This window comes from Schistocerca cancellata, chromosome 1 (genome assembly GCF_023864275.1).
Source record: "Schistocerca cancellata isolate TAMUIC-IGC-003103 chromosome 1, iqSchCanc2.1, whole genome shotgun sequence".
NCBI classification, from domain to species: domain Eukaryota; kingdom Metazoa; phylum Arthropoda; class Insecta; order Orthoptera; family Acrididae; genus Schistocerca; species Schistocerca cancellata.
The window spans coordinates 477,754,123-477,779,113 of NC_064626.1; the positions used below are offsets into that span (position 1 = coordinate 477,754,123).

A 24,991-nucleotide genomic window follows, 5' to 3' on the forward strand; every position below is an offset into this window, starting at 1 on the left:
CTGTCGAGATGACAGGCATCTTATCAGCATGGCTGTAACGGATCGTGCAGCCACGTCTCGCTCCCTGAGTCAACAGATGGGGACGTTTGCAAGACAACAACCATCAACACGAACAGTTGGACGACGTTTCCAGCAGCATGGACCATCAGCTCGGAGACCATGGCTCCGGTTAGCCTTGACGCTGCATCATTGACAGGAACGCCTGCGATGGTGTACTCAACGACGAACCTGGATGCACGAATGGCAAAACGTCATTTTTGCGGATGAATCCAGGTTCTGTTTACAGCAGCATGATGGTCGCATCCGTATTTGGCGACATCGCGGTGAACGCACATTGGAAGCGTGTATTCGTCATGTCTCGGTCACCTCTAGTTCGCATTGACGGCACTTTGAACAGTGGACGTTACATTTCAGATGTGTTACGACCCGTGGCTCTACCCTTCATTCGATCCCTGCGGACCCCTACATTTCAGCAGAATAATGCACGACCGCATGTTGCAAGTCGTGTATGCGCCTTTCTGGATACAGAAAATCAACGATTGCTGCCCTGGCCAGCATATTCTCCAGATCTCTCACCAATTGAAAACGTCTGGTCAATGGTGGCCGAGCAACAGGCTCGTCACAATACGCCAGTCACTACTCTTGATGAACTGTGGTATCGTGTTGAAGCTGCATGGGCAGCTGCATGGGCAGCTGACTCAATGCCCAGGCGTATCAAGACCCTTATTATGGCCAGAGGTGGTTGTTCAGGATACTGATTTCTCAGGATCTATGCACCTAAACTGAGTGAAAATGTAATCACATGTCAGTTCTAGTATAATATATTTGTCCTATAAATGCCCGTTTACCATCTGCATTTCTTCTTGGTGTAGCAATTTTAATGGCCAGTAGTATAACATAATGGAATAGTTAAACCAAATTTAAATAATGAAACGCCACTTCAGTTAATTGTGATTTAACGTTTGCTTGCCAGAGTACGTAACTTACACTCGACTTGGATGGACTGTCCACCGCAGTTAATTGAAATTCTTGGTAAATCTAAAAAAAAAAAACTTTTAGCCTTTTATTGTTAAAGCACAGAACTTGGAATTCTGAACACGTCACAATATAACTCTTCTTAAAGCATGCGTTGCTGCCTCTGGATCCACGGGGTCCCGGGTTCGATTCCCGGCTGTATTGGGGATTTCCTCATCCTGGGGACTGGGTGTTTGTGTCGTCTTCATCATTTCATGAGCATCTTTATCATCATCATTCTTGACAGTAAATAGGTTGGACTGAGTAAAAAATTGGACTGTGGAACAACTGGGACTTTGTACGGGCGCTGTTGACCGCACAGTTGAGCGCCCCACAAACGAAACATTATCATCATCTTCTTAAAGCATGATAATACTTTTGATGTGTCGACCTGTACATTTTTTCCTCAGTCGAGCAACATTAATGTGGTCACCTGTCAAAAGCCCCAGTAACTACCTTTTTCAGAGCAGACCCCTGCGAGACGTGCAGGAGGAGAGTCAGTGAGGTCCAGGAAGGTACCGACAGCTGTGACCAGCTGCGCTATGTCTTTCGGTTGAGGATCCACGACGCGAACAACCCGAAAGAGGTGGTCCCACAGATTCTCGATTGGGTTTCAATCCGGCGAGTTTGATGGCCAGGACAGTACGGTAAACTCATCCTGGTGCTCTTCGAACCACGCAGGTACAGTGCGAGCTGTGACACATGTCGCACTGTCCTACTTGCAGATGCCACCGTGCTGAGGAAAAATAGACTGCAGGCAGGAGTCGATGTGGTCCCTAAGGATAGACGCGTACGTGTGCTGATCTATTGTACCCTCCAGATTTACGAGAACATTCAGGGGACGTCACCAAGACATTCCCCAGACCATAACGCTCCCTCTTCCGGCCTGAACCCTTCCGACGATTGTTGCATGGTGTTTTCTTTCAGTCCGATGGAGCTTAAAACGTGAGTCACCTGAAAAGGCCACCTGCCGCTCCCAGTGGACGTCCAATCGCGGTACTGGCGTGCAAATTCCAGCCTTCGTAGCTGATCAACAGCAGTCGACTTGGTTGCATGAAGTTGGTACCTGCTGCGGACGCCCAAACGCAGCCACGTTCTCTGAACGGTCGTTGTGGAGGCATTGTTAGTGGCCCCTTGGTTCACATGGGCTGTCAGTTGTTTGACAGTTGCACGTCAATTCGCCCGTGCACATCTCCTCAGCCGCCGTTCACCTCTCTCATCTATCTACGGCCGGTGGTACCGGTTTTGCGCCTTTTTGCCATGTACAGTATACTTTAACCACGGTGGCACGCAAAACAATTAACAAACTTAGCGATTCTGAAATGCCCTCATCCTTGGCCTAAAAGCCAATGATTATGCCCTTTTGGACGTCAGATAAATCGCTCCCTTTCTGCAATACGAAAACGACTGCACCGTTTTCCACGTTCCTGCGACACGCTTCGTATTACCCGCACTGCTAGTGCTGACACCTGCGGTCGGACATAGGCGGTGGTCATATTATTGTGACTGGATCGAGTATAATCACGCAGGCCTATTGTTCTCACGATGCCACGGGCACCTGACTCCTAATTTCTTTGTCATTTGCCTTTGGTTCCCTACAGCACAATCCAAGTTAAAAATTCTTCCTGTGCTTACACTGCATATATGAAAGCCTTGTTTTTCATCTCCTGTTATGTGGAATATTTTTATTTGTATTGTATTTGTATTGTGATGGAAGTTTCAGGCCTCTTAAGAATGGGCTAACGTAAGGACCGAATAGAGTCGTGGACTTAATAATGTTCTCATTAGCAATTGGAGCGGCATATCAGTAATTGAAGATACAGATGCATAATCAGCATCCTCCCAACATGGAGAAAGAAGTAAACCAAATTTATGAGAAAACTATTGTAACCTACAAATTTGCCTTGCTTCTCCACTTAATCAACGTTAAGATATAAGCTTTTATATCTGTTGAGTTGAAAATTGATTCTGCCTACAGCTCTACGCCTGAGACTGCAGCCATTCCGACAGAGCATCTTATCAGAGTCAAAGCGCTGCGAGGCAATGTGAGAAGGTCAAGCCGGGTTCCCAGCTGTGTTGCTTGGAACGAGCTCCCTGTCACGATTTACCCTAAAGCATCAAATTCATCTTCTACGAGAGGCGTGATTGGATGTTGTCTTCATGATCACAATACAGCACACGAAGCTTGATGGTAGGTTGAGGACGGAAGTGAATAGCACAAACTCTACTTAAATAAGAATGACTGCGAACTCAGATATGATATATTTTGATAAAAATTCCACAAATTCATTAATAACACGATTAAACCGAGTAGAAAGGCACTGAAATTGGTGAAAAGCGACCAAATGTGAGGTAATTATTACTTGACTGGAAGACAAGGCTTGTTCGATCACGAAAAAACCGTACATATAAGTACTCAGAGCACACATACAAAATGAAGAAATAACACATGTAATTGGGAGCGACCAAAAGAGATACCGTCTAATGATGGCACGCAGCAGCACAACGCGGCAGATTACCTTAGCGGCGACAGCGAGGCTTCGGTGGCCCGGATACTATCGTAATAACTACGAGTTGGCGGTTGATTTGACTGGCGTAGCTTGCAAGCAACGTGATCATTAACTTTTTTCCGAGTGTAGAAGGCAGTTAGCGGCAGTGCCGTGTGGTGAGCACACTGAATGTACCAGCCACGGAAACTTGTCTCGATGGCAGAGGAACACTGACCCCAAGACGCAGAGTCCCTGCTGTGGACAGTCGAAAGCGCGGAAGGCTCTAATTTTCAAAGCCAATCTAACTGTCCTCATCTGACCAGCCCTCGGTAGGTGGCTCAGTTAGATTACGTTGCCAACATTTGCTTCTTTTAACGACCACAACCGCTTCTCTGGGGCCTCACTTGTGTATTCATGCTCGAAAGAGATTTCAGACTTTCCACAAAGGGCCCTCTACCAACGGAAAAGGTCACCATGGCAAAATGTCTAATTTTTGAATTAATTACAGTTAAAACCAGTAAAAATTATAATTACCTCTATACTGTCTATTCCGTACTTCTCGTCCGCATTCGAAACACACACAAAATCAAATTACAGTCAAAATTAAATACTTCAGACACACACACACACACACACACAAACACACACACACACACACATATATATATATATATATATATATATATATATATATATATATATATATATATATATGTGTGTGTGTGTGTGTGTGTGTGTGTATGTGTGTGTGTGTATGTGTGCGGCTGTATGTCTCCACTATAGTGATGCTGGTTTGTCTCCGCGTTTGCATAGGAAACCCATGTCTTGTCTCGGATAACGATTCTTTTCAGTGGGCAGTCTCCTTCCGCACCTTAACGAAAAAGAGTCCAGAGATGAAGTCATCCGTTCAGTACTGTGGTTCTCCCAAAGAAATTTTGGAAACCAACAAGTACGGAACTTGTGGTACCCTAGTTAAGTAGTCTCGATCTCACACAAAACACTCCGAGGAACCTGTTGAATGTTCTCCGACAGTTGACGTATCGTGGAACTCTGGCTTTTCCCTCGATCCAGAATTGAATTATCATCAAATGGAATTAATAATTACAATATTTTAGAGATACATTTGTTGAGACGCAATAAAAGATTTCTTGCTGCGTCAAAAACGGTTCAAATGGCTCTGAGCACTATGGGACTTAACATCTGAGGTCATCAGTCCCCTAGAACTTAGAACTATTTAAACCTAACTAACCTAAGGACATCACACACATCCATGGCCGAGGCAGGATTCGAATCTGCGACCGAAGTGGTCGCGCGGTGCCAGACTGAATTGCTGCGTCAATTCAGGGTGCAGCCTCGAGCTTTCGATGATTACCTCCATCGTCCTCGTCAGGAGCCAATGACTGTGTAAACTGTCACCGTTGTGGCCTTATATAGCCCATAGACGACTTCTGATTCATCGGTAATTACGTAATGCTGTCGCAGATGGTGTCAACGTCTGCGCTGGTGGCACCAGCGAATATATCTGCCTCTTTTCTGCACCGAGAACTCGCTACGACTGTATCCGTTGTCGCGCTTGAAGTTCTTTTCGCACATTCGTATTTCTACAGCCTCTTTTATTACAGAACCTCGGTATATAGGAAAATGCTACAAAAGTATTGTTTCGTCAAACACCATTTTGTGCTTGTTTGTGAGGCTGTGCTCAGCAACTGAGGATTTCTCCAGTTCTCGATTTTTAAAATGCTGTTAATGTCCTACACAGCAGTCGGAAATAGTGTGAATGGACTGATCGTTGTAATTTCTTCCACACTCGCAACGGATGTCATAAATGTCAGTGATCCAGAGGCCGAGATTGTCCTTAACAGAGCGTAGCATCTCCTTTATTTTCTTAGGAGGTCGGAAAATAGGTCTAATATCTTGTCTTCCCAGGACTGTGCCTACTTTGTTGGGCGTAGTGCCGCAGAAAAGAAAGAATACAATCGGTGGCTCATCAAGCGAATTTTCAACCTTGAAGAACGGTGAATTCATATCACGTGAGCCACAGCCGTCCTTTCGGGACACGTACTTCAGATGGTTAACTTCGGAATCCAAGTGGTCCCCGTCTGGAACAGTTTTTGCTCTGTGTACCAGTGTATTTAAAACTGCTGTCTTCTGGACTGGAGGACGAAAATACATACGATATAAATCAGTGTGCGTCAGTTTGCGGTGCGCTGAGTTGCCGAGACACCCACCCGACTTTCGTCGTACCAAAACATCTAGAAATGACAGCCTTCCTTCTTTCTCTGTCTCCATATTGAACTGGATGCTTGGGTGAATACTGTTAGTATGTTCAAGGAAGTACTCAACGTTCGGCCGAGTGGCTTTGTGGCCAGACTATGCATGTCATCAACATAAGAGTAGAATGAAGATGGACGAAGGGAAGCTAAATTTTATGCACGTCCCTCAAAATGTTCCATTAAAAAGTTACCCAACTCTGGAGACAACGGAGAACCCATAGCCACTGAGTCAGCGATTTTGTAAAATTTACCGTCATACAAGAAGTAGGTGGCTCTCATAATATATTGGAACAGCTTTATTGCTTTAGGAGGAGTATGCTCTGCCAAGAGATTCAATTGTCCTGCAAAGGACCTTTCGTACATAGTTAGACTACAACCTCACAGACTAAAATATCGTTTGGGCCAACTCTAATCTAATTTCTCAATGAATATCTGAAAGTTTTTGATGCGATGTTCACAGTGGACGGCTATCAGAGTCATCAACTTAGTTAAATATTTGACCAGCCTGTAGGTAGGAGGACCAAGAGCGCTACCGATTGGCCTCAACGAAATACTTGCCTTGTGGACTTCATGTAATCCTTAGCCCCTGCGACGTCTAGGAGTTCGTGCACTAAGATTGATGCTGACGTCCTCTGGTAGAACAGACTACTTCAGGAGGCTAAAATGTGACTGATGGTATGTCTTACATCCTTAAATATTTGACCAGCCTGTAGGTAGGAGGACCAAGAGCGCTACCGATTGGCCTCAACGAAATACTTGCCTTGTGGACTTCATGTAATCCTTAGCCCCTGCGACGTCTAGGAGTTCGTGCACTAAGATTGATGCTGACGTCCTCTGGTAGAACAGACTACTTCAGGAGGCTAAAATGTGACTGATGGTAAGTCTTACATCCTTGGCGCCACTTGTTTCCGTTTCTGACGAGAATCACTTGGATTCCGAAATTAACTACCTGAAGCACGTGCTCCGAAAGATTGGTTATGGTTCACGTGATATGACATCAATGTTCGCCAAAGAAAGGAAACGTGAAAAGGTTGAAAATTTATCTAATGAGCCACCGATTGCTTTTACCTTTTTGCAGCGCTATGTCCAACAGAATAGGCTGAGTCCTGGGAAGACGACATAAAAGACTCTATTTTACCTCCTAAGAAAATAAAGCAGATGTTACGCCCTATTAAAGACAGTCTTGGCCTCAGGATCCCTGGAATTTGTGACATCCCCTGCGAGAACGGAAGCAATTAAATCGGCCTGTCCATTCGCTCTGCTTCCGACCGCTGTGTAGAACACCCAAGACTTATTAAAAATCGAGATTGGATAAATACTCAGTTGCTGAGCCCAGCTTCACAAACAAACACAAAATACTGTTTGACGAAACGGAAGATTTGTCCCAGTTTTCTACAATTTGTATTAAAAGAAGCTGTAAAAATAAGAGCGTGCGAGAAGAACTTCAACCGCGACAGCGGACATAGACTTAGCGGTGCACGGAGGCGAGTTCTCGATGTAGAGAAGAGGAAGGTATACCAGGTGTAGAAGTATGTAACCGGAATTTCCCTAGAGATGGTGATAGACGTCCGTGAGGGGCCTATGAGACCGCGTCTGCAGCGCTATCTGCTTCCTGTAACGGTTGACGACGAATATCAACACCCAGTAACTCAAGTTCCATACGCGTTTCAAACGCGTAAAAATGTCGAGTTTTGTGCCTACGAACTAAGATTTGCCGACAGCATTGGTTTTCTGTTATCATTTGAAGAAAACTGCTGCAGAATCGCATCGAATGCTTGTAGAAGCTTTTGGCGAACATACTCTTGGGAAAACACAGTATTTCGAGTGGTTCAAAAAATTCAAAAGTGATGATTTTGACGTGAGAAACGACGAGCGTGGGAAACCACCGAAAAAGTTCGATGACAACGAATTGGAGACCTTATTGCATCAAGATGGTACTCAGACTCAACAGGAACTCGCGGACCAATTGAATGTGACGAGAAAGCCGTTTCTCTTCGGTTGAAAGCTATGGGAAAGGTGCAGAACGTGGGGAAATATGTTCCGCATGAATTGAGTGAAAGACAGCAAGCCAATCGAAAGACCACTTGCGAAATGCTTCTCGCTAGATACAAAAGAATGTCGTTTCTCCATCGAATAGTGACAGGTGATGAAAAATGGATATACACTCCTGGAAATGGAAAAAAGAACACATTGACACCGGTGTGTCAGACCCACCATACTTGCTCCGGACACTGCGAGAGGGCTGTACAAGCAATGATCACACGCACGGCACAGCGGACACACCAGGAACCGCGGTGTTGGCCGTCGAATGGCGCTAGCTGCGCAGCATTTGTGCACCGCCGCCGTCAGTGTCAGCCAGTTTGCCGTGGCATACGGAGCTCCATCGCAGTCTTTAACACTGGTAGCATGCCGCGACAGCGTGGACGTGAACCGTATGTGCAGCTGACGGACTTTGAGCGAGGGCGTATAGTGGGCATGCGGGAGGCCGGGTGGACGTACCGCCGAATTGCTCAACACGTGGGGCGTGAGGTCTCCACAGTACATCGATGTTGTCGCCAGTGGTCGGCGGAAGGTGCACGTGCCCGTCGACCTGGGACCGGACCGCAGCGACGCACGGATGCACGCCAAGACCGTAGGATCCTACGCAGTGCCGTAGGGGACCGCACCGCCACTTCTCAGCAAATTAGGGACACTGTTGCTCCTGGGGTATCGGCGAGGACCATTCGCAACCGTCTCCATGACGCTGGGCTACGGTCCCGCACACCGTTAGGCCGTCTTCCGCTCACGCCCCAACATCGTGCAGCCCGCCTCTAGTGGTGTCGCGACAGGCGTGAATGGAGGGACGAATGGAGACGTGTCGTCTTCAGCGATGAGAGTCGCTTCTGCCTTGGTGCCAATGATGGTCGTATGCGTGTTTGGCGCCGTGCAGGTGAGCGCCACAATCAGGACTGCATACGACCGAGGCACACAGGGCCAACACCCGGCATCATGGTGTGGGGAGCGATCACCTACACTGGCCGTACACCAATGGTGATCGTCGAGGGGACACTGAATAGTGCACGGTACATCCAAACCGTCATCGAACCCATCGTTCTACCATTCCTAGACCGGCAAGGGAACTTGCTGTTCCAACAGGACAATGCACGTCCGCATGTATCCCGTGCCACCCAACGTGCTCTAGAAGGTGTAAGTCAACTACCCTGGCCAGCAAGATCTCCGGATCTGTCCCCCATTGAGCATGTTTGGGACTGGATGAAGCGTCGTCTCACGCGGTCTGCACGTCCAGCACGAACGCTGGTCCAACTGAGGCGCCAGGTGGAAATGGCATGGCAAGCCGTTCCACAGGACTACATCCAGCATCTCTACGATCGTCTCCATGGGAGAATAGCAGCCTGCATTGCTGCGAAAGGTGGATATACACTGTACTAGTGCCGACATTGTGCATGCTCTGTTGCCTGTGTCTATGTGCCTGTGGTTCTGTCAGTGTGACCATGTGATGTATCTGACCCCAGGAATGTGTCAATAAAGTTTCCCCTTCCTGGGACAATGAATTCACGGTGTTCTTATTTCAATTTCCAGGAGTGTATTTTGAAAATACTACGCGCTGTAAATCATGGATGAATCCAGGCAAACCATCGGCATCCAATGCAAGACCAAATCGCATTGGAGAGAAGACAATGCTCTGTGTTTGGTGGGATCAGAAGGGTGTCATCTATTATGAGCTCCAAAAACCTGGTGAAACCGTTAAAACCGATCGCTACCAATAGCAAATGATCGATTTAAATCGATCATTACGTGAAAAACGACCGGAATATGGTTCTCCAGATTTGGCTCCGTCCAATTATCGTCTATTTGCATCACAGGGACACGCTCTCGTTAAAAATCGCTTCAATTCGTATGAAAATGTACGAAAATGGCTCGCTGACTGGTCCGCTTCAAAAGGAGAACCGTTTTTATGGTGTGACATTCATAGCCTGCCGGAGAGTCGGGAGAAATGTATAAGTAGCAATGGAGATTACTCTGAATAAAATATTGTTTATTAATTTCAAACAACAGACTTGTAATTATTGCAACCAAATTCCGGTTTCATACTTCTACATCTGGTATTCGTCGCTATGTTCACGCTACGATGGGAGCGGTGGCCAGCACAGACGTTGACACCATCTGCGATAGCACTGCGTAATTACCGACCAATCAGAAGTCATCTGTGGGCTACATAAGGCCACAACAGAAGCAGTTTAGACAGTCGTTTGCTCCTGACGAAGACGATGGAGGTAAGCGTCGAAAGCTCGAGGTTTTACCCAGAACTGACGCGAAAAGAAGTCGAAGAATTCTGTATACAGATTCGTTTATTACTGAAGTTACGTCTTCGCTTAAAATTAAGAGTTGTGTCGTCAAATGAATGTGAATTTATGATCTTCCAAAATATTTTCTGAAGCTACCACAAACTCGTTTAGAAACCAGTTAATGACAAAGTAAAAACATTGAGACACAAGGAAATCTTGTATGAAGTTGTACTCTTCTGGAAATCTGCGTTTCAGAGGTGAATGCTTTCAGCTGTGGCGCAGCTGTGCTAGCGACAATCTGTCGCTGCAGATAGCCCGACTATCTCGCAAAACGTGAGAAAGTCAGTAATGGCAAGAGGAGATAGGTGCCTGCAGGCAGCGGGTGAGCTAACTTCTACTTAGCCGTGTCCACGGGAGAGTGTCCTCATGGAAGTACAAGAAGAGATATTTCCTTTTACTCAGCAGACCGTTGTTATTAGTGGATTTATTTTTTGCAATAAATTAGACGGAAAGGTAAAAGACAGACATGATATGCTTGTCCACTAAAACGCAAATGGAGGAAAGCCTGTCAGTATCATGGGCATGAGACCATGTGATCGCTAGTGAACAGGATTATTCAGAAACTAACTGCTTTTATTACAGCATATCAGATCCAATTGGACCACGTGGGGCATGAAAACACAAGAAACCCTGTTCAATCTGATGCTGCCACACAGAGGAAACAGTGATGATAACTTTACCAGTTCATTTACAAACAGACCAATTTGGAGTTTCTTAACATCTTTGCAATCGATGGATGAAGACACAACAATGACGGGGACTATCAACATCACAGGTTTATCGGCCCGGACACAAGCGGGGTAAGTGTGCCACGTGACCACCGGTCACTTAAGTCGGCTACATGGGAAACTTACGATGGAAGGCCACGACGTTGAGATCACGAATTTACTTCAGTCTCTGTACACATTTAGCGGATCGTTAAAACAACATAATGTGCAAGTAGTAAGGTGCATTACTCTGGGAATTCTGAGGAAACGGCAACAGAAGTTTTACGCGTCTATTATGTCACAGATGTATTTGTGCGAAGATATCAATAGACACAAGTCACTGCGGTCAAGCGGGTAGCGTTCCCGCGTTGCAAGAAGGTCGTGGAGGAGGCGACGGTTCGAATTCTGCTTCCGTTTACTTTTTAATCTATATTTCTTTCATCACTGGTCACATTATTTCATTTATATGACATCTGATATGTAATACAACGAAAAAAGCGCACGTTCATTTTGACGAAGTTGTAGTGAATTTCGTGAGTTATTTGACTATTTGCTATTTGTAATTCAATTTACAAGGACAAGCCGCGCTGGACTGGCCAAGCGGTCCACGGCGTTGCAGTCATGGACTGTGCAGCTGGTCCCGGCGGAGGTTCGAGTCCTCCCTCGGGCATGGTTGTAGGTGTTTGTCCTTAGGATAACTTAGGTTAAGTAGTGTGTAAGTTTAGGGACTGATGACCTTAGCAGTTAAGTCCCATAAGATTTCACGCACATTTGAACGTTTTTACAAGGACAAGGGATAGCCGACCGGAGTGGCAGAGCGGTTGTAAGCGCTACAGTCTGGATCCGAGTGACCGCTACGGTCGCAGGTTCGAATCTTGCCTCCGGCATGGATGTGTGTGATGTCCTTAGGTTAGTTAGGTTTAAATAGTTCTACGTTCTAGGGGACTGATGACCTCTAAGTTAAGTCCCATAGTGCTCAGAGCCATTTGAACCAGGGAACAAGGGATAGGCTTGGAGCCAAGTGAAACTTCGATAAATAATTATGCGAATGACGTCATTTACAATCAGAAGTATAGTAAGCCAAATGTGTCAGACTACAAGAGTAATGTACAGTTACTCGTCGGATATGCTATCGACATCACACGTCGCAGGATGGTATTTGTCGTAGACATGGAAAACATAATTTAAAACTTGATGCAAATACTTTATGCAAATACATATTTTTTTCATTATATTATCTCTCAAATGACACAGAAATTAAATAATATGACCAGTGATGAAAAAAATAGATTAATAACTAAGTGTGAGTGGGAGACGAATCGTCGCCTCATACACATCCGTCTTCCGAAGCTCGACTCTTGTCACTTGACCACCAATGGACTCCAACGTCCGTCACCTACACACAGATACATAACGCACATAACAGACGCGTAAAACTTCTCATGCGATTTTCGCGGAATTGCCAGAGTAGTGCACCTTACTACTTGCACGTTATGTTGTTTTAGTGGCCTACCAAAGGCGTACAAAGTTTGAAGTAAATACGTGATTCCTCCGTCGTGTCCTTCCCTTGTAAGAAGGTGACTTTATAAACGGCCACCGAGCCGGCTGCATCTGAGTCAGCTGATGGCCGTCCGGCGGTTTTCTTCGTCGGCGGCCTCATCGGTCACTCCAGGTATGAGGATACGGCAATCGTCAGTAAACAAGAGAGGTTCTCCGATTAGGATGTAGCTATTGACAAGGACTCTATGGAGGTGGAGCGTCTTTCCATCGAATCCAAGAGGAAAAGAGAAGTGGCCATAGTGAGCGATGCGCTGCTAGTCTATCGCAACAGCGAGGGATTCATGGTACTCCCAAGAACAAAGAAATTAGCTTGACGAATGCTGAGACAGCGCCTGCACCGCTGGTGTTAGAAACTGCGAATTCGTCCTCCGCACTCCGAGAAGACAACACAACTGAAAAGGCCCAATAGCAATAACAGCAACAGCAGCATCAAGAACAACCGCAGCAACAAGGCCAGAAGATACCTCCCACTGTGCTGTAATACAACGAGAATCATAGCACGCTAAAAACCCGACTAAGAAGAACCTTGACAAACTGCTTATTGACTTCTGTCGCGGGTTCTTCGGCCGACTTTCATCTAAAGATTTTACTGACTTTTCGTCAGCACGAGTGACTGGCATTGTCAAAGCTTCATCCTCCATTGCCGTGGTGAACTTTACTGTGCCTTTCACTGCCAAGCAGGCAGGTCGAGACAAGTTGAAGCTTTCGCTTCGTACTTCAGCTGATTACGTCAAAGTCATTGACAAAGTTGGTGCCGAAAGCATCCCGTGTTATAAGCTCCTGATGGTGAAGCCGAGTGAGTGAAAACCGTCATCAAAGACATCCGCAGAACCGTCCCTGGCGACGACATTAACGAGGAACTTCCAGAAGAAGGATATGCCGCTACGAAAATCGACTGGCTCACGATTCCAGGTACTGGGAAGACCTCCCCCAGTCATTCTTCCAGGCACAGACTCGCCAAATTTTCTATATAGAGCGATTTTACCATCTTGTCGTCAAAGTTGAGAATCTGTACTCTAGCTGAGATCCTCTTCAGTGCTATAATTTCCAGGAATGCTATCACGTTACGCGCCACTTATGATGCAGCCACGTTGCGCCAGGTGTGGTCAGGGTCATGAAGGAGGTCCCTGTCTGCTAGAACGTGAGAAACCTGCAATCTGCTGCCTTTTCCAGGGTTGCCAACCCTTTAGCTACAGGGGCTGCCTCAAGCACAAAATGCTCGGCGACGGCAAGCTGGCCTCCCGCCACTCCGTCCCCAGGGCACCACTCAGAAGACATTGGCTGCTACGGCCCAAATATCGAAACTTTTATATGCTCCGCCGCGCCATCACCACGGCCATCAGCAGCCACAATCCACGCTTATGGAGCACCACTCGGCCTGAATTCGACTAGAACAATTTGTCTACAAGATTCGAGGAGCATCTACTACACTGCATGCATCTCAGCTAGCCATGTGGAAATAAGGACTAGGAGAGCAGCCCTATGTTGTACCCCAATCCATGGGAGAACAAACAGAAGTCACTGTACTGGTACTTTCGCTTAGTCAGGCTATCGCTGACCCCAAGGGTGCCACTGCTACCGTGACTGTGCAAGAAGCTGTTAGAAGCTTGTTTGTTCTCGCCACTGGAACTACTCACACTGGTCATATCCTGGCGTATGCATTTTGATGACATGATCTTTGTGACTTGGAAGGACAATGGCTTATAATAGTGAACACGCTATCACGCTGACAGCCCTGCAGCCAGAGGTGGAACACCTGTTTTCGTTAACAGCTCTCTATGCCATTATGCAGCACCGTCGCCAATGTTCCGCATCATGGGCTCCATTTCTGTCACAGTGAAAATCAGGCATGACATTGTCACTTTCACTGCCATTTACAGACCGCCTAAATGCCACCTGGCTGAAGAGGATGCCTTCGGTCTCTTCCCAACTAGGAGGAAGTGCGTCATTGCCAGAGACTTAAACGCAAAGCATGTGGCGTGACACTCCAGGACAATCAACTGCAGTGGCAAAGCTTTGTGTCGAGCAGCAGTTCATTCCAGGCTCTCGTGTGTCCTCCCAATGGGCCTACCAGCTACCCTGCCAATGACACTTAGCCAGATGTCGTTGATGCACACATCGCCAAAGGAATCCCAAGATTCATTGCAATGAAGCAGTTTGGGAGCTTCCCTTTGACCGTCTTCCAGTAGTGTACTCCATGGATGGACGACTTACCCCCACCTCAGGTCACCTTCACACTGCCAGAACTGACTGGAGAGAGTACTGCCGACAGCTGCACTGTTGCATCGTCGAACATACGCTTGCTTCTGGCACCATTGTCGATGAGGCCCTCATTTGTATAACTACAGCCGTCACAGTCTTCTGGTTATCTCTAGGCCGACCCGGGGGACGACGCCCAGGAGTTAGAGGCCATCAGCGAACAGAACGTCCGGCCAAACTTTCAAATCCCCATAGGAAAGCGCCTGGACCCGACCTCATCAGTGCACTGATGCCTAAAGTAATGCCCTAGTTGTTATCACTTTCACACTTGCACATTTAATAGGACACTGACACAGAAGATGTTTCCCGGGTCTTGGAAGACGGCCATCGTCGTCGAAGTGTCAAAAGTGGGGAAGAATCGTGCCGATCTTGCCGGCTTACAGCCCATTAACCTACTTTCTAATCTCAACAAGGCCTCCGAAAGGGGAATTTTGCTGCCGCAGCTCTCTGTACATCTGTCAAGCGAAGCTGTGTTGACTGCTGAGCAAGTTTGGATTTAGGGCAAGTCACTCTACACCTCTCCTGTTGTTTTGGGTTATTGAAAACGTTATCCAAGCCTTCGACAACAGAGAGAGCTGAGGCATGATGTCTCTCGCGCTTTTGATAGCGTTTGGCATCGGAGTATGATCTATAAACTTTTTACGCAAGGTCTGCCGACCTCATTGCTCCACCTCCTTGCCAACTATTTTGAGGAACTCTCCTCCGCATGAGGATCGATGACGCCACATCAACGAGCGACCTGTTCTCGCCGCAGTCCCGCAGGGTTCGGTGTACTCTGCATACACTGCAGACCTCCATTCGCCGCCTCGTGTCAGCCAATACATATACGCCGACGAAACTGCCTTATTATGCTGGCACCAGCAACGAGAAGCGATTCAAAGCTGTCCTCAAGATGCTTGCTGGACTTTCGAATCTTGGGCGTCAACGTGACTGATCAAATTTAATGCCGCCAAAAGCCAGGCGCCCCTCCTCACAAAGAGATGCCGTGTCACAGTCGATGTTACTCTCTTCGCTACACCCAGCCTCTGGATGTCAAAAGCAAAGTACTTTGAGATCACCCACGACCACCAACTCATGTGGAAACATCGATGACACTTATAGAAAACCTTCTGTCTTTTTGAGTGATATCTATCCTCTGATTAATGAGAGGTCGACCGTCTCAGTGGACTGTGGACTGAGGATCTTCCGAGCGACTGTGCGATACTTCATCGAACTGAGTACGACGTCACCCCGCTAAGCTGACTGCCGAATTCATCGTCTCGCTCTGTTGTATTTGTTACACGAGTGTTCGACTACAGCGATAGACTCGAAAAATTTACTGTGCTAATCTGGCCTACGTCGTGTGAAACATCAACTTGCTGATATTACTATCGAGTGTACTGATTGCATCCTATGATAGGCTCTCAAATTCTGAAATTCAAGTGTCTGTTCCTTTTACTTTGTTTGTTTTCTTGTGCATTAATGTCAGATGGCGATTAACCGCGGTCGGCAACGCCTATATAAGGCAAGTGTCTGGTGCAGTTGTTGGCCGGCCGTTTTGGCCGTGCGGTTCTAGGCGCTTCAGTCTGGAACCACGTGACCGCTATGGTCGCAGGTTCGAATCCTGCCTCGGGCATGGATGTGTGTGATGTCCTTAGGTTAGTTAGGTTTAAGTAGTTCTAAGTTCTAGGGGACTGATGACCACAGATGTTAAGTCCCATAGTGCTCAGAGCCATTTGAACATTTTTTTTTGCAGTTGTTAGATCGGTTACTGCTGCTACAATGGTGGGTTATTAAGATTTAAGTGAGTTTGAACGTGATGTTATGGTCGGCGCACGAGCGATGGGACACAGCATGTCCGATGAAGCGATGAAGTGGGGATTTTCCCGTGCGACCATTTCACGAGTGTATCGTGAATATCAGGAATCCGATAAAACATCAGATCTCCGATATTTCTGCTGCCAGAAAAAGAACCTGCAAGAACGGGACCAACGACGACTGAAGAAAATCGTTCAACGTGACAGAAGTATAATCCTTTAGAAAATTGCTGCAGATTTCAATGCAGGGCCATCAATAAGTGTCGGCGTGCGAACCATTATCGGCATAAGCTTCTGGATCCTAAGGCCCATTCGTGTACTCTTAGTGACCACATGACACAAAGCTTTACGCTTCGCCTGGGCCCGTCAACACCGACATTGGACTGTTGATGACTGGAAACATGTTGCCCTGTAGGACGAGTCTCGTTTCAAATTTTTTCGAGTGGGTGGACGTGAACGAGCATGGAGACAACCTCATCAATCCATGGGCCCTGCATGTCAACAGGGGACTGTTGAAGCTAATGGAGGCTCTGTAGTGGTTTGGGGCATGTGCAGTTGGAGGGACCCCTAATACTTCTAGATACGACTGTGACAGGTGACACATACGTAAGCATCCTGTCTGATCACCTGCATCCATTCATGTCCATTGTGCATTCCGACTTGGGCAATTCCAGCAGGACAATGCGACACCCCACAAGTCCACAATCACTACAGAGTGGCTCCAGGAAAACTCTTCCGAGTTTAAACACCTCCGTTGGCTATGAAACTCCCCAGAAATGAACATTAATGAACATATCTGAGGTGCCTTGCAAGGTGTTATTCAGAAGAGATCTCCACCCCCTCGTACTGTTACGGATTTACGGAGAGCCCTGCAGGATTCATGGTCTCAGTTCCCTGCAGCACTACTCCAGATATTAGTCTAGTCAATGCCACGTAGTGTTGCGGCATTTCTGCGTACTCGCGGGGACACTACACGACATTAGGCAGGTGTACCAGTTTCTTTGTCTTTTCAGTGTATTTATACAGGGTGTTTCAAAAATGACCGGTATATTTGAAACGGAAATAAAAACTAAACGAGCAGCGATAGAAATACACCGTTTGTTGCAATATGCTTGGGACAACAGTACATTTTCAGGCGGGCAAACTTTCGAAATTACAGTTGTTACAATTTTCAACAACAGATGGCGCTGCAAGTGATGTGAAAGATATAGAAGACAACGCAGTCTGTGGGTGCGCCATTCTGTACGTCGTCTTTCTGCTGTAAGCGTGTGCTGTTCACAATGTGCAAGTGTGCTGTAGACAACATGGTTTATTCCTTAGAACAGAGGATTTTTCTGGTGTTGGAATTCCACCGCCTAGAACAGTGTTGTTGCAACAAGACGAAGTTTTCAACGGAGGTTTAATGTAACCAAAGGACCGAAAAGCGATACAATAAAGGATCTGTTTGAAAAATTTCAACGGACTGGGAACATGACGGATGAACGTGCTGGAAAGGTAGGGCGACCGCGTACGGCAACCACAGAGGGCAACGCGCAGCTAGTGCAGCAGGTGATCCAACAGCGGCCTCGGGTTTCCGTTCGCCGTGTTGCAGCTGCGGTCCAAATGACGCCAACGTCCACGTATCGTCTTATGCGCCAGAGTTTACACCTCTATCCATACAAAATTCAAACGCGGCAACCCCTCAGCGCCGCTACCATTGCTGCACGAGAGACATTCGCTAACGATATAGTGCACAGGATTTATGACGGCGATATGCATGTGGGCAGCATTTGGTTTACTGACGAAGCTTATTTTTACCTGGACGGCTTCGTCAATAAACAGAACTGGCGCATATGGGGAACCGAAAAGCCCCATGTTGCAGTCCCATCGTCCCTGCATCCTCAAAAAGTACTGGTCTGGGCCGCCATTTCTTCCAAAGGAATCATTGTCCCATTTTTCAGATCCGAAACGATTACTGCATCACGCTATCTGGACATTCTTCGTGAATTTGTGGCGGTACAAACTGCCTTAGACGACACTGCGAACACCTCGTGGTTTATGCAAGATGGTGCCCGGCCACATCGCACGGCCGACGTCTTTAATTTCCTGAATGAATATTTCGATGATCGTGTGATTGCTTTGGGCTATCCGAAACATACAGGAGGCGGCGTGGATTGGCCTCCCTATTCGTCAGACATGAACCCCTGTGACTTCTTTCTGTGGGGACACTTGAAAGACCAGGTGTACCGCCAGAATCCAGAAACAATTGAACAGCTGAAGCAGTACATCTCATCTGCATGTGAAGCCATTCCGCCAGACACGTTGTCAAAGGTTTCGGGTAATTTCATTCAGAGACTACGCAATATTATTGCTACGCATGGTGGATATGTGGAAAATATCGTGCTATAGAGTTTCCCAGACCGCAGCGCCATCTGTTGTTGAAAATTGTAACTACTGTAATTTCGAAAGTTTGTCTGCCTGAAAATGTACTGTTGTCCCAAGCATATTGCAACAAACGGTGTATTTCTATCGCTGCTCGTTTAGTTTTTATTGCCGTTTCAAATATACCGGTCATTTTTGAAACACCCTGTATATTGCACTTAGATTATAACTGCGTGACCCCTATTTGTTGAGTGTGGAAACCCTTGCTGGCGCCAGACAGGGATGCGCAGTATTCAGTGTTGCGTGGATGACTATCACTGTGGTATATCTTTAGGCAGATTTTGAGTGCCTTGACAGTACGCTGTTTGCAGTGCACCTTATCGGTTTTTTCAGAATGTGTATTGGTACCAGTTGCACTACGAGCTACGGCAGATAGATACAAACTTGGTTGTTCAACAATGAAGCAGGTTATCTAACTGTTTCTTTGCAACGCGATCAAGATAAGTAAATTTACAGTGAACTATTACGAATCTGGCGTCTCCCTATGTCGGGGTTTACGTTTAGCATGAGCGTCACGATGCCAGTAGTCATTTAACTAGAGGCGTTGTTAAAACGTGTTTCATTGCAATTGGAGATACGGCTGCAGGCAGAGAGACGTGGTGCGGTGATGTGAGGTGGTACTTACAGGGTGCCGCCGGAGGGCTTGCTCTGGAGGCAGTGGGCGGCGGTGAGCACGTAGCGCGGGCTGACCAGCGCGCCGCCGCACAGGAACGCCAGCTCCCCTTCAGCTGGCAACACAACACAACATACACAGTGAGGCCACTGTCACTGCTGCCCGCAGCAAACAATACCGTTACCGGCAATGAAACGATTTGTAGTTGTCAATCGTGTAAATGTGTAACAGTTAATAGAGGCTACTTGTGTGTGCGTGTTACAAGTGGAAATATTAATTTCTTACGAACCTAAGAAAACAATATTCACAGTATAACTGATAAGAAGTATCCAGACACTTATTAGAGGACATTAGTAAGAAGTGTTTTCACTCTTCGCTTTTATGAAGGCTTGACTCTGCTAGGGACTCGTTAAGTGAGTTGTATGAATCTCTGTGAAAAAATGGCAGCCGATTCTTCCACAAGAGCTGAAACAGGAGAAGGTGTTGGACGCTGGGGTGTTGAGCAAAGTCGACACGCTTACTCTTTCCAAAGATGTTTCGTTGTGTTCAAATTGGGACTCCAGGCATGCCAGTCCATTTCAGAAAGTTACTTACACAAACCACTGCCTCGCAGATACTGCTTCATGCGAGGGTACACCGTCATGCAGGTGCAAACCATCATCGTCTCCGAACTGTTCCTGTACTGTACACAGAACACAGTACTGTAAAATGATTTTTATCCTCCCGCCTTTAGCGCTTTTTTAAGCACAATAAGGGGACCATAACCTAACCACAAAAAAAAAAAATAAAAATAAAAATAAAAATAAAAACACCTCCGCTACAAACGGAGGCAGATAACGTTCTAGAGGCGTCTGCCAAGCTCAAACCTTCCATCTCGTTTCCAGTTCAGTCCACTGTCCAGTGACCTTGCTATTTACACCACCTCAAGTGTCGCTTAGCACTGACCACCGAAATGTCTGGCTTACGAGGAGCTGCTCGACCATTTCACCTCATGCACAGTTGTTGCGTTAACTGGACTGTTGGTAGCATTTTGGAACTCACGAGTGATTCCTTCCACTCAACTCATGCAACTACACTCCTGGAAATTCAAATAAGAACACCGTGAATTCATTGTCCCAGGAAGGGGAAACTTTATTGACACATTCCTGGGGTCAGATACATCACATGATCACACTGACAGAACCACAGGTACATAGACACAGGCAACAGAGCATGCACAATGTCGGCACTAGTACAGTGTATATCCACCTTTCGCAGCAATGCAGGCTGCTATTCTCCCATGGAGACGATCGTAGAGATGCTGGATGTAGTCCTGTGGAACAGCTTGCCATGCCATTTCCACCTGGCGCCTCAGTTGGACCAGCGTTCGTGCTGGACGTGCAGACCGCGTGAGACGACGCTTCATCCAGTCCCAAACATGCTCAATGGGGGACAGATCCGGAGATCTTGCTGGCCAGGGTAGTTGACTTACACCTTCTAGAGCACGTTGGGTGGTACGGGATACATGCGGACGTGCATTGTCCTGTTGGAACAGCAAGTTCCCTTGCCGGTCTAGGAATGGTAGAACGATGGGTTCGATGACGGTTTGGATGTACCGTGCACTATTCAGTGTCCCCTCGACGATCACCAGTGGTGTACGGCCAGTGTAGGAGATCGCTCCCCACACCATGATGCCGGGTGTTGGCCCTGTGTGCCTCGGTCGTATGCAGTCCTGATTGTGGCGCTCACCTGCACGGCGCCAAACACGCATACGACCATCATTGGCACCAAGGCAGAAGCGACTCTCATCGCTGAAGACGACACGTCTCCATTCGTCCCTCCATTCACGCCTGTCGCGACACCACTGGAGGCGGGCTGCACGATGTTGGGGCGTAAGCGGAAGACGGCCTAACGGTGTGCGGGACCGTAGCCCAGCTTCATGGAGACGGTTGCGAATGGTCCTCGCCGATACCCCAGGAGCAACAGTGTCCCTAATTTGCTGGGAAGTGGCGGTGCGGTCCCCTACGGCCCTGCGTAGGATCCTACGGTCTTGGCGTGCATCCGTGCGTCGCTGCGGTCCGGTCCCAGGTCGACGGGCACGTGCACCTTCCGCCGACCACTGGCGACAACATCGATGTACTGTGGAGACCTCACGCCCCACGTGTTGAGCAATTCGGCGGTACGTCCACCCGGCCTCCCGCATGCCCACTATACGCCCTCGCTCAAAGTCCGTCAACTGCACATACGGTTCACGTCCACGCTGTCGCGGCATGCTACCAGTGTTAAAGACTGCGATGGAGCTCCGTATGCCACGGCAAACTGGCTGACACTGACGGCGGCGGTGCACAAATGCTGCGCAGCTAGCGCCATTCGACGTCCAACACCGCGGTTCCTGGTGTGTCCGCTGTGCCGTGCGTGTGATCATTGCTTGTACAGCCCTCTCGCAGTGTCCGGAGCAAGTATGGTGGGTCTGACACACCGGTGTCAATATGTTCTTTTTTCCATTTCCAGGAGTGTATTTACAACCAAACTCCACAATGCCGACGATTCGGGCCCATAACACGTGGTCCTGCCTGGTGTTGCTCTACCTGTATTTGTTCCTTCGCATTTTCATTTCACAGTCACATCACCAACAATCGACTTGGGCCGCTTTAAAAAGGTTGAAATACTCAGGTGACATCTAATGAGTAGTCCACATTAGAAGTCACTCAGTTTTTCCGACTGATCCATTCTGTTGTTATTGCTTCTTTAGCGACAACACAAAACTCTTCACCTCGTTTTATACTGACGGGCCCGCCTCTCGTGACATCTAGCGGTCAGTTCCGCGCTACATTCTGGTGGCTGGATACTTTTGGTCAAATAGCGTAAATATAAATAAAATTGCACACAATGAACGTAAATAAGTTACAAGAAAACTATAATAACAGGCTGAAATACATTCGACAGAAAAGTATTTCACGAAAGATTTCTTAAAAACGGATAAATATAGGCGAAAAACACCTTCCTGGTTGTCCAGACACTTCAAGCGGTTAAAACCTTCGGTCGACTGTATCCTAGTCGATTCGAGCAAACAACATTTTCCGTTTATTAAAAGTCATCATAGTTGTACCTTAATCGTATTAGTAATGCCTAACTGTAAAAGCAGCTACACAGTACGGAAATCCAGCGCAGAATACGTGGCTAAGATGCAAAATATATTAGAAAATCTGACTACTACGAACAATTATTAAGGCCGACAACGCTTAAAATAAATTTTGTTTCATTCGAAAATAGTATTATTTTAGAACTCCTAAACATAAAAATGCAATTAATGAAAAAATCACTGAAATAAGCGAGTTATTAAGAATATCTGATTCCGAGTTTGTGAGAGGGTTCCCAATCTGGGGGTAATTACTCCATGAGGGGTAAAATGTAATTTTCTGGTAGGTAGAAACAAAAGGGTTCAATTGCGTTGCGGTTACGCAATTAAATTATTTTTAAAAATTATAGGTTCTTGTAAATAATCTTCTATTAGTCACGATCGCTCAAATTATTTATTATCATTAGTACAATGCATTGGTGGAGCTGGCATTTGTAGCCAGGTGATTTTTGTGAAAAGGTTTCTGACGGGATCATGGCCGCAAGGTGGAAATTAACAGACTATGAATGCGGAGTGGTAGTTGGAGGTAGAGCATAGGACATACCATTTTAGAAATACTAAAATGATCTTATGGCATTTATTGGCCGGGATACCCCCTTCGGGGTTTGGCAGCCGTATTGCAAGTCTTTTTAGTTGACGCCACTTCGGCGACTTGCATGTCAATGAAGATGAAAATTATTATGTAGGACACACAACACACAGTCCCTCGCCGGGAACCGAAACCGGGCCCCGTTGAGTGGGAGGCGATAGCGCTGCCACTGCGCTACGGAGGTGGACACGAGTTTTGAAACCGTTAGGGCAGCGCCAAGAGAGTGCCGAGAACACCACATTTCAGGCATTACCTCTTATCACTGCCAATGCAGTAATCGACGGCCTTCACTTAACGACCGACAGCAGCGGCGTATGTTTAGAGTTGCCAGTGCTAACAAACAAGCAACACTACGCAAAATAACCGCAGAAACCAATGTGGGACGTACGACGAACGTATCTGTTAGGACAGTGGGGCGAAGTCTGGCGTTAACGGGCTATGACAGCAGACGACCGGCGCGGGTATCTTTGCTAATAGCACGACATCGCTTGCAGCGCCTGTCTTGAGCTCGTCGCCATGTCGGTTGGACCCTAGACGACTCGAGAACTGTAGCCTGGTCAGATGAGTCCTGATTTCAGGCGGTAAGAGCTGATGGACGGGGCACATGTGTGCCACAGGCCCCACGAAGCCATGGGTTCAACTGCTCAACAAGGCACTGTGCAATCTGGTGGTGGCTCCATAATGGCATAATGGTGTGGGCTGTGTTTACAAGGAACGGATTGGGTTCTCTGGACGTTCGGCTACTTGGAGACTATTTTCCGCCCTTCATGGACGATATGTTCTCAGACGACGAAGGAAGTGTTATGTTTTGTGGGTGACAATATGCAACGTCATTGGGGCACAATTTTTTCGTGTTTGGTTTGAAGAACATTTTAGATAACGCGAGCGAAAGGTTTGTCTACCCAGATTGCCCGACATGAATCCCACTGAACATTTATGGGAAAAATCGAGAGGTCAGTCCGTGCACAAAAACCTGCTCCGGCACTTCTTTCGCACTTGTGGACAGCTATAAACGCTTATGGACTGCTATAAAGGCAGCATGGCTCAATACTTCTACAGGGGACTGTCAACGACTTCTTGACTACATGCCACAAAAAAAAAAAAAAAAAAAAAAAATACATTTCAAATTTAAACACATGCAAAATCGCCAAGATAGGTAATATTTTACAGAAGCTCGAAATTTAGTGCGAACTTCAATGCAAGATGCTTATAATGGCTTTCACAACGAAACTTTGTCTCAAAACCTGGCAGAAATGCACAGAGATTCTGGTCGTATGTGAAGTATACCAGTGGTAAGAAACTTCAATGAATTCTCTGCACCATAGCAATGCAGATACTATAGAAGGCAGTGCTACCAAAGCAGAGTTACTAAACACAGCCTTCCGAAATGCCTTCACAAAAGAAGATGAAGTAAATACTCCAGAATTCGAATCAAGAACAGTTGCCAACATGAGTAGAACAGAAGCAGATATCCTCGGAATAGTGAAGCAATTTAAATCACTTATCAAAAGCACGACTTCCGGTCCACACTGTATACTAATTAGGTTGCTTTCAGAATATGCTGATGCAATAGCTCCATACTTAACAATCATATACAGTTGTTCGCTTGATGGAAGATGCGTACCCAAAGACTGGAAAGTTTCACTGGTCATGTTAATATTGAAGAAAGGTATTAGGAGTAATCCACTAAATTACAGGCCCACATCATTAACGTCGATATGCAGCAGGATTTTGGAACATATAATATGTTCGAACATTATGCATTATTTCGAAGAAATCGGCCAATTGACAAACAGTCAACACGGA

The 24,991-nt window shown here is 46.8% G+C and overlaps 1 protein-coding gene across 2 annotated transcripts in view; it reads right to left on the reverse strand.

Annotated features, from left to right (window-relative positions):
• The window catches only part of LOC126177442 (CLIP domain-containing serine protease HP8-like), a 79,011-nt gene that overhangs the window by 27,414 nt on the left and 26,606 nt on the right, over positions 1–24,991 (reverse strand). For both annotated transcript variants that reach the window (XM_049924456.1, XM_049924457.1), the window contains exon 3: positions 19,491–19,593. In XM_049924456.1, coding sequence (XP_049780413.1) covers positions 19,491–19,593 — 103 coding nt within the window. The remainder of the gene's footprint in view (positions 1–19,490; positions 19,594–24,991) is intronic.